The following is a 10,658-nucleotide window of genomic DNA, read 5'->3' as shown; positions in this document are numbered from 1 at the left end:
CAGGTCCTAGTCCAATACTCTAACCTGCACTGCAATAGCCCTCCCTCCCTCCCAAGATGTCTTTCCAGCTGTCAGCTGGCGCAGCAACACTATTTGTGCCCTTGATTTGACTCAGAGCCAAATGGACCAGTTTTTATGTCATGTCACCGAAGTTGACTTGAAAACATTACCGGTAGTTGTTCCATGAAATGCTCACATTCCATATTTTTATTATGCCAATCTGTGCTGCAAGACTAGAAGATAGAGGGTTGGGGGCCCTCAGGAAACCCCCACTTGGGCATGTTCACCTGGATGAGTTGCTCTCCAATTTGTGTGCTGTTTCAAAGTGCTGCATAAACATTTCATTGTGTGAATCAGTGCCATGACTGCTTAACATTGTAGGGCGTAGAAGTAAGAGATGGCAGAACCCTTTGCAAATTGAAAAGGGGTATAGCAATGAGGCATTTAATTGCTAACCCCTTTATAATTGTTAATAATCTTCCTATTCTTAATTTGCCTTTATCAGGGCTTCCCCCCCATCAGAACTCAGCCACTGCCATTATAAGAGAACAAGGGTGGTGTTCATGCTGAGATACAACACCTCTTTTTCTAGAAAAATAGCACTGCCCCTTATAACCCCATCTTCTTCTGCTTTCTGCCCCCCAGATCTGGAGGATTATCTATTTGCATTTTTTTACGTTAAAGTGGGAAGACTGTCAGCTGACCAGGTGTGTTGTTTACCTGCGATCCAGGTCTGACCCGTTAGGAGATGCATCAGAACGCAAAGCTGCAGCTGGAAGACCTCTTTCCTGCAGAGAAACAGAGATGGCTATGAAACTGTTTCAAGGCAGGGGAGGAGGAAAGCATGAAATGAATAAGAGAGAGGAAGAGCTGCAGAAGGAAAGGCCCAGCTGGTTTCCAACCAAGTTCTCATCGCCCATTCCCAAGGTGCCTCCATCCATCACTGACCACTTTCTTGGAAGGAACTGTTTAGTGAAAAAGGATTTTGGATTTAATGAAATTTGCATGCCCTGCCCTGCCCTCAACCAATTTTAGTAGAACTACGTTCTTCCAATAGTCTTTTAAAAGCAGTGGCTTGAAGCCACCCCAAAATGCAAAAGCCTCACCCCACCCCTCTGGCCCCGGGAGTGCTTTAGGGCAGGGAGTGTGGGCTCAGTGAGAACATGACACACTATGAGATTTCTGGGAGCTCATGACCTCTGGGCCCCTGTTGGCACCCCCACTTCCAGAAATTAACATGGGGCACAAGCAATCCATCTGTGCAAGCCCAACTGAAGTGGGTGTCACCCCTGCTGCTCTGCCCCAGCTCCCACCCCTCTCAACAGGACTCCTGGCAGCTGGTGAACTGTTGGGCAGACTTTGCCCTCAAAGCACCACACTGGTTTGACTCCCACTCTGCTGCCACCGGTAACAGCATCCAAAATCTGCTGCCTCTCACCTTGCTCATGGTAGGGCGGCCTCTGATGACTCCACTGAACTGGAGCCTTCTTGCAGGAAAAAAGTGAAGTGTGTATATCAGACATAGGCATAGTACGGAAGACAGGCATTTACGAGTCCTGAATAACCCAGAACACTTTTCACCTTGGCTCTTCTGAATGCTCTTCAGCTCATCTCAGAGAGGCAGCACGTCGGTTTTTGCTCTGGGTTTATCAACTTGCCCTTTCCAAAAAGGTTCACAGGGCGGCTGGTGGGTGATTCCTGGCCACAGTTCAGGATCCTTCCCCAAATCCTTTCAAGTGCATAAGTGCCTAACACTATGCATTCCACCCAAGGCAGGAAATGCTGTTCCGTGCAGAGTGCAGAGGGGTGATTAACCCTTTCTCCACCACCCACTGCATCTCCCACTCCCATGCTTTCCCTCCCACTGGGTTTCAAACGCCTCTTTGCCTCCCCAAGAGAAACACAGCTCCACCCAGCTGATGGATTTACTGCTGAGGAACTGGACAATGGTCTTCTGAGAAGTGTTTTAGTGCAGAACTTCATTTCCTGCAACTAGAAACAAAGGGCTCGGCCATCAGTATTACCCAGGATATGCTGCAAAATGCACCTATGAAGTCCTCCTGAGATGAGGCCACAAAACCCATTTGCATTACAGGCTGCACAGGAGTTTAGTGTGCGACTGGTGCTGTTCATCCATGCAAGCAGCCCACAGGTTCCACATTACATTGCTGGCATCATAATGTCACAGCCTGTATTTCCCTCTATTTAATATGAATTTACTCTTTTCATAGGAAATCTGATAAGTTTTCCCCCTTCCAATTTTAAACTGTTCCTAAGTACCCATTTGTGATATTCAAATGACCCCATTTGCAATATCCTCTGCCTGGAGGCAGCCCAGGATAGTTTTGCGGCAAGTGTCAGCAACAGAAGAGATCTAAGGTTGTTCTTGAAATTCTGAACATCCCTAGGATCACTGTGAGCCAGCTAAATGCTCATGATATCTCCAAACTGCAAGCTCTAAATGGCAACCTGGAGTATCACTGGGTGTGCCTGGGGCCTTAAAGTGGTGCCTCTGCAGAGCCCTACTGCAGCATCATGGGAGCTGGGTATGTTTAGCCTGGAGAAGAGGAGACTGAGAGGTGAAAGGACAGCCATCTTCAAATAACAAAAGGAAGATGGAACAAACTTGTTTTCTGCTGCTCCAGAGTGCAAACCTCAAACCAAAGGTTTTGAATGACAAGAAAGGAGATTCTGACTAGACATTAGGAAAGACTTTGTGATGGCAAGAGCTGTTTGACAGTGGAATTTATCTGAAGAACTGGAGGCAGAGAATATCCTAAAAGCACCCAAATGCTCTGTCTGTCTTCTTATCCCCACCCTGCAAACATGCACCCTTCAAGCTGCAACGTGAAGTCAAGTTATGTCTCATTCTCTCCATGGGTTAGTGTGATTAGTAACCAACAAAAGATAAAGCCCCACTGAAATGAAGGGGAAATATGCAAGAAGACACGCCCCCTCCTCTTCTTGGCCAGTTCCAGTTCAGTTCAGTGGCTCTTGTGTTTCTGGTCAAGCATGTCCAAAGATTTTTAAGTTGCTGAGTTAGCTGTTAATTAAATATCTGACAGTGCGTGAGCATGTTACTTACTGGAAATGCAATGCATACTGTTTTGGGGTTCAGATGGGACAGGGTCCAGTGGGATGGTTATGACAGAGGGAGAGGGGAGCTTGGGCTGGGAGAAAAGGGGAGAGAGAGACAGTGAACAACTCCAGTGGTGCGGACAGGGCAAACACAACACTCAACACAAACACTCAACCCACATACAATCTGAGTATTTGGAATACATTGCATCCTCAGATTCATATTAGAAGCTGGGCAGAAAATCAGCCAAGTTACCATGACTTTTCCAAAGCACTTCTCATAATAAGTTAAAACTCTTTCACAGGGAGTGTAGTAATGTTGTTTCAGTTTGAAAATTTTGGTCACTCAAAAACAAACTAAGTAAAAAAACCCTCAGTTTAAAAATAAGAACAAACTTGATAAGCAATTCATTGCTGGGGCACTGAATTGTCATAATGTGTATTAAATTTTTGAATTGTTTATATAACCAAACCATTATTTTTGAGAGAAAGGCAATGGGCTGGTGAATTATTCTTTCTTAAAAAAAAGTTAAATAGCATACATTGAAACATACTAGATGTACATCAGGTCTTTGAACTTCCATTGCTTTGGTTTCTGGTTCTTAAGAACATCAGAAGAGCCTGCTGGATCAGGCCAAACTGGGCCCATCTAGTCCAGCATCCTGTTCTCACAGCAGGCAGCCACATACCTGTGGGAAACCTGGAAACAGGACCTGAGCACAAGAGCAACTCTCCCCTAATGTGGTTTCCTGCAACTGCCGCCAGTTGTGGAGGCAGAGCAGAGCCATCCTGGCAAGTAACCATTGATAGCCCTTTCCTCCTCCAGGAATTTGTCTAATCTTCTTTTAGAGCCATCCAAGTCGGTGGCCATCCCTGCCTCCTGTAGGAGCAAGTACCATGATTTAGCTCTGCACTGAGTGAAGAAGCACTTTCTTATGTGGAAACACTATATATGTGGCAATGGATCTCAAATGGTCCGAAGAGGTAGGCAGTCCGTAATGCTTCTTTTCAGAGAAGAACTGCTCCTTGCGTTGACTCTAATGAGTGCCAATGCAGACCATTTAATGCAGGGGTCAGCAACCTTTTTCAGCCGTGGGCTGGTCCACTGTCCCTCAGACCTTGTGGAGGCCGGACTATATTTTGGAAAAAAATATGAACCAATTCCTATGCCCCACAAATAACCCAGAGATGCATTTTAAAGAAAAGCACACATTCTACTCATGTAAAAACACGCTGATTCCTGGACTGTCCGTGGGCAGGATTTAGAAGGCAATTGGGCCGGATCCGACCCCTGGGCCTTAGTTTGCCTACCCATGATTTAATGGGTCTGGCTGGCAAGAAAGAAACACATGACCCACCACACTGCCCCCAAGCGTCACGGACACACCTCGTCACTGCTATCATCCTCCCCTTTGTTGCCTTTCTTCTTTTTCTTCTTCTTGTCATCCTCCTTCTTCTTATCCTTTTCAGGGATGATGTTATCAATCCATGCGAGGTCATGTTGGGAAAAGACAAGGTCTAGCATCTTCCGGACTAAAATCAAGGCTAAAATCTAAAAGGAGAGAGAGAAAGAGAAAGAGAGAGAAAGGAAAACAAAAACCCACCAAGACAAGGCTCGAATAATCCAGCATGAAGACTATGAGTTGTTTAGAATCCAAGTACCCAAAGTGCTATGAATGAGATCAAATTTCAGTGGGTTACAGGTTGATTCCTTGTGGGGGCTGATTCTGTGGCAGACCTGGGTTGGTGTAGAAGCAGCAGCAAGAGGAGAACTCCTGGCCATGATACTGGCAGGCCGAATTCTTAGGAGGGGATGCAATTTGGAGTGGGAGTTCATTCATGTTTCTTACTCCTTGCCCGAAATTTCACATGCGGAAGGCACAGAAAGGCTGGTTTTGGGCCTGGCACTTAGGTGGAACCATTTTTCTTTTGCAGCCTGACTCAGACAAAGAGATGGTCTACAGAATAACTGTTTCCCATCCCACAGAAACAGAGATATATTTCTCTCTCTGGACAGAAGTTGGCATTCACTATTTATTTCATCCAACAACCTGGAGCCCTGGTTTGGTCTACAACTCCCACCGGTGCTGGCTGGGGCTGCTGGGAGTTGTAGTCCAAGACATCTGAAGGGCACCAGGCCGGGGAAAGTTGCTTTCTTTTTTATGCAATATTTTTTATTGGTTTTATAAATGAACACAAACAGTAAAAAAACACCAAATCTATATAAAGAGATTCTCCGAATCTCAAGACTTCACCCCATCCCCTCCATGGGGTCTCATTTTAGACATCTACAACTGCATATTCAGCCTTACTCCAATTTTTATATCAAACCATATTGTCCATAATATTTTTACGCTACAAGTGAGTCAAAATCCTGGGAAAGTTGCTTTCTTTAGTAACAGAAGAGCTCTGAATAAGACACATTTTGGGCAACAGATCATTGGCTTTGTGGGTGGATGTGCACATCTCAGAACCTTCTCCCAGTGGGCCCTAGAACAGGAGACAACAGTGAACATAGCTGCCTACCATCACAGGGAAGATTATGGCTGCCACAGTGGATTTCAGGATCCAGAGGACAGCCAGACAGACAATCTGAACCATGGTGAACAGGTGGATTCGCCGCAGAGGGACATGCCTGAGGTAGACATAGTCAGGCTGGTGTTTGGCTGGCATCAGGAAGAGCTTGCAGCGATCCCAAAACTGTTGGGGGAAACAGAAGGATTAGTTCTGGGGAGTGGCCAGCGATGAGGAGTGGCAAAGATGTTGAAGCAATCATTGAAGGTTTTGTTAAATGCCAACAATGTACAGTGGAACCTCGGGTTACGTATCGTCCTCCTTCGGGTAATGAGCTCTGCTAACCCAGAAGTAGATGCCCCTAGTTGCAAACTTTGCCATGGGATGTGAGCGGAAGTCGTGTGCCAGCGGTGTGGCAGCAGTGGGAGGTCCCATTAGCAAAAGCGTGCCTCATGTTAAGAATGGTTTCGGCTTAAGAACGGACCTCCGTAATGAATTAAGTTCGTAACCGGAGGTACCACTGTACAAGGATCTGTTTTAGCACAGAATTTAATAAAGTCCATTTTCTGTGGGCTGCTGTCAGGGTTGGCTCAGATGCAGGTCAGCACTCAAATGCAGAAATGAGCAGGAAGTTTAATTCTTTATTCAAGGAAACAATAAAGAACGCAGGGAGCCCTCAAGGCAGGACCAGCCTCCATAGCACAGTTGCCAGGACTGACGGTTCCTGCTTCCCGCTTTCCCCTAAAACCACTCTTCCTCCAGAGGCCACCAACACAGACGTAAGCTATGGTGGGAGGGAACTTTGCCTGCTTGGCCTTTTCAGGAATAGGCAGAAGCTGCGCACTGTGATGCTAATCATCTCCATGGCCGGCAACTGCCTTCTTCCTCCCCGCCTCCTTTCCGACATTGTAATATACCACCATATCACAAAGTTTAGCTGGCTGTATATTACTATGCTGGAAAGCAGATATCACCCAGCCCTAATGCATAGCTCTTCATGTTCTTGGAGGTAACGGGGCAAGACAGGCAAGCTCCTGGGAAGCTTCCCGTGCAGAGTCTGAACCACTGTCTGGCCTTGACTCTTCCCTCTCGCTCATGCCCGTTGCTTCTTCAGCAGCCCACCATCCCTCCCCTCCTTTGTCTTCTGACTGTCCTCGGTGTCCCACCACCATCCCCAGAACTTGTTCCTTTGTCCTCTGAGGCTTCCCTAGGGAATCGCCAGCTGGTGCCTCCCCTCACTCCTCACCAGCCAGACAGTCCCTGACAGCTTGTTAGTGGGGCTGGCATCAATAGATGGAGCAACCAGGCACCTGCACCTCAGCAGCAGCCCCACGGACATGGATCCCCTGGGCTTGGTGCAGCAAGGAGATGGGTTCCCTGAAACAGGTGGGCCTGTGGATGGTGCCTTGCCCATGGGACCTCCAAAAACCCTGCAGAAATGAAGCCTACACTTTTCTGAGCAAACTATTCCATTGCTAAGTAGAATCCTGGCCACTTACGCAATAACCTGAGTGGGTAGATAAAGGTGGTGATTGCCAAAATCATTATGAAGTTGCCAGAATAATTCACGTTCCTACCTGGATGCCATTTAGCGAGGCCACTCCCATGTAGAGGAAGACTCCATACAGCACAGGCATTGGGATGTACTATAGAGAGAGAGAGAGAGAGAGAGAGAGAGAGAGAGAGAGAGAGAGAGAGAGAGAGGGCAGGTGAGGCCTCCTCTTTATCAGACATTTCCACAAATGCTTTTGCAAGGGCTGCTAAGGCATGTTCCCTTGATTAATCTGCCTTTAAAACGATGAATCACTGAAGGCTGCAACACTATGAATGCTCACTTGTGAGTAAGATCTTTTGAACACGGCAGGATTTATATCTGAGCAAATATATATAGGGCTGAACTGAAATTAATCTGATGTAGATGTTCAGATTGGACCAAAGCTTTGGATAAAAATAAGAAACGACATGCTAAGCCTATGCCTAAAATGATGACAAAAATCTCTGGAATGTGTTACCTTTAGAATAGGAGCCAGGAAGACAGATATCCCAGTCAGAACAAAGACAATGATTCCCGTGATTCTCTGCTCCCTGAAAAAGAACAGAAGCAGTGAAATTGAGGATTCAACTGTTACCACATTCTCTGTTTGTGGTTCACCATAATCTACAGCACAGCCCCATGAATGTTGACTTGGTCACCATTCAGTGGAGCTTACCTCCAGATAAGTGTGCACAGCCTAAAAACTCTTGCGATGCTCTACTAGAGGTCATTAGTGTGCATGGATCAGTTCCTCCCATGCCTAGCATAAGAACTGTTAAGAGTGTCTGTTGGTGTATGGCTGAGAAATGATCTACAAATTTAGTAAGTAAGAAACAAACAAACAAACAAACAAACAAACAAACATTGTTGTACTGTTGACTCGAATGGCAGAACTGCATAGGATTCTGATTACATTATGCTGATGGCAGGCCAGTTTTAGTGGCTGCTGGCAAAACAGGACCACTGAACTAAGATCTAAGCAAGGTGAACAGGAGGCAGCCAGAAACACAGTCTGGTGAACTGCAAGATGTCTAACAGGCCTGCTATAATAATATGTCCCCCAAAACCCACATGGTCAAGGAGGAACTTATGTAGAGCACTGTTACATTGCGCTTCTATTCGCAACTGCCCTTTACAGGTGAGTTCAAGGAACCCTCACCTCACTCCGAGGAACTGAGGCTGCTCTCCTGGTGCACTGGTCTCTGTCTCCATCTTCAAGCTGTCAATGTGTGCGATGGAAATGACTGTGGCTGCTACATACCATGGTAGCCCCATGAATGAACAGACCGCCATAAGGATGCCCACCCAAAAGAGGTCCAGATGATAGCCTGCAGCTTTCTGAAACAAAAGGACACACTGTTTACATAGAAGGAAATGGATTCTACCCCTTTAGCCAAGTAAGCTCTCAATATAACCAACACATTAAAACTAGGATTTGTGGAGGATGCTGGGACCCTAAAGCTAAGCATTTGTAACAACTTATCTGTTTGAAAAACTAGAGAAATTGAAGATTAAGGCACAGCCAGAAGTATGGTCAGGCATAACAACGGGCTGGTGGAAAAAAGAGCTGTGATAACTCCTGTCTGCTTCAAAGGGGCAGAGCATCTGTTCTGAATACAGAAGGTTTAATCTCCAGCATCTCCAGGTAAAGCGGAGAACAATAAACAGGACACACAAAAGGGAATGCCAGACCCAACCTCTAAAGGGTCAGCTAAGCCACAAAATTGGGCTGGAGCAAAAGAAAATGTATGGATTGCTATTAAAATTGATATAAAACAGAATTCAAGTTTAATCTTCCTCAAAATTTAAAGATACATAAACAATGAATGAAATTTCTAAAATGCAATAATTATAAGGTAAAACGTAAAGGTAAAGGACCCTTGGATGGTTAAGTCCAGTCAAAGGCAACTACAGTGGTATCTCAGTTTACATACGCTTCAGGTTACAGACTCTGCTAACCCAGAAATAGTACCTTGGGTTAAGAACTTTGCTTCAGGATGAGAACAGAAATTGTGCTCTGGCGGTACGGCAGCAGCAGCAGGCCCCATGAACTAAAGTGGTGCTTCAGGTTAAGAACAGTTTCAGGTTAAGAACGGACCTCCGAAACGAATTAAGTACTTAACCCGAGGTACCACTGTATGGGGTTGCAGCGCTCATCTCACTTTCAGGCCAAGGAAGCTGGCGTTTGTCCACAGACAGCTTTCCGGGTCATGTGGCCTGCAGGACTAAACCACTTCTGGCGCAACCGAACACCGTGACAGAAGCCAGAGTGCACGGAAACGCCGTTTACCTTCCCACCACAGCAATACCTATTTATCTACTTGCACTGGCGTGCTTTCAAACTGCTTGGTTGGCAGAAGCTGGGACAGAACAATGAGAGCTCACTCTGTCACAGGGATTTGAACCACCGACCTTCTGATTGGCAAGTCCAAGAGGCTCAGTAGTTTAGACCACAGTGCCACCCGTGTCCCTAATAATTATAAACACAGCAATGATAAAATGAATGCTGCAGGCCACGGGCACTTCAACCCACAAGGGGTCTTCCTCAGCAGCCAATAAATAAAGAAATTACAGAGGTGTTACCAGAAGTAAACATTTAACTGATCTAAACAGATATGGTGAGCTGTTCCTCCAAATAATTCTGCATGCATGGGAAGACTGGAGATGAATGGACTGATAGAGAACAGGAATTTTTCTACTGCCCAATCGTGTATATTTCGAGGGTACTCTCCAGGGTTCTGAATATCAACTGTCACCCACCCACACATATTCATCCTGGGTTGTATTTTAGAAATTTCATTCATTTTTTAAATGTATGTTTATATTTTCAGATTAACTTTCAGATTAAAGTTGAATTCTATGTTATATAAATCTTAGCAGCATTCCATATACATCCTTTTGCTCACACCCAGTTTTCTGTCAGGGGTGGGAAAGATTCCTGTGTGAAACCTGGGGAGCATGGAGTCTTTATGCAAGCTTGCGGATAAATGATCAAAGAGATTAATAGAAGGGGAAATGTTTCCCTGGGGCCAATGGGATGTCTGAGAGGGGTCTTAAGAGCCAAGGGGTGCTGGAGGTCTAAATGACTATCAGACTTTGAAAAATTGGCATCACTGGATCAATCCATCAATGTTGTTGCATAGTTTTAATTGGATTTTGCATAACTTCACAATTAATTGTAAGGGAAGATTATTCATTGCATTTATATCTCACCTTTTCTCCAATGAGCTCAAGGTGGTACACATGGTTTTGTTAGCAGCATCCTACTTGCATGTAGGACCCTGGCACAGACACATGCCCAATTGGCACGTTCTCTCCCTCCTGGTCGATCGTTCGGGAGCTTCAAAAGCTTCCTCCAACCTGAACATCACAGCGACTGATGCCAAAAGGCATTAGCACACTTAGGGATCCGCAGAGTATTCACAGTTTGGGTAACAGAACCAAAGCACAGCATTTTGGCTAATCTACTTTATATAATACACTTGGAGCATTCTGCTTTAGCTCCTTCCTCCTTCTCATCAGACAGCAAAGA

The 10,658-nt window shown here is 45.6% G+C and overlaps 1 protein-coding gene across 3 annotated transcripts in view; it reads right to left on the bottom strand.

The window, feature by feature from the left end:
- The window catches only part of SLC4A5 (solute carrier family 4 member 5), a 78,799-nt gene that overhangs the window by 3,661 nt on the left and 64,480 nt on the right, over positions 1–10,658 (bottom strand). For all 3 annotated transcript variants that reach the window (XM_083629308.1, XM_083629310.1, XM_083629309.1), the window contains 6 exons: positions 8,286–8,464; positions 7,605–7,677; positions 7,170–7,238; positions 5,605–5,778; positions 4,466–4,630; positions 721–788 (listed from right to left, as the gene is read on the bottom strand). In XM_083629308.1, coding sequence (XP_083485434.1) covers positions 721–788; positions 4,466–4,630; positions 5,605–5,778; positions 7,170–7,238; positions 7,605–7,677; positions 8,286–8,464 — 728 coding nt within the window. The remainder of the gene's footprint in view (positions 1–720; positions 789–4,465; positions 4,631–5,604; positions 5,779–7,169; positions 7,239–7,604; positions 7,678–8,285; positions 8,465–10,658) is intronic.

Source organism: Podarcis filfolensis, assembly GCF_964270895.1.
Source record: "Podarcis filfolensis genome assembly, chromosome: 8".
NCBI classification, from domain to species: domain Eukaryota; kingdom Metazoa; phylum Chordata; class Lepidosauria; order Squamata; family Lacertidae; genus Podarcis; species Podarcis filfolensis.
Note: the sequence above shows the minus strand (reverse complement) of the source record. Positions and strands in the feature narration are given on the sequence as shown.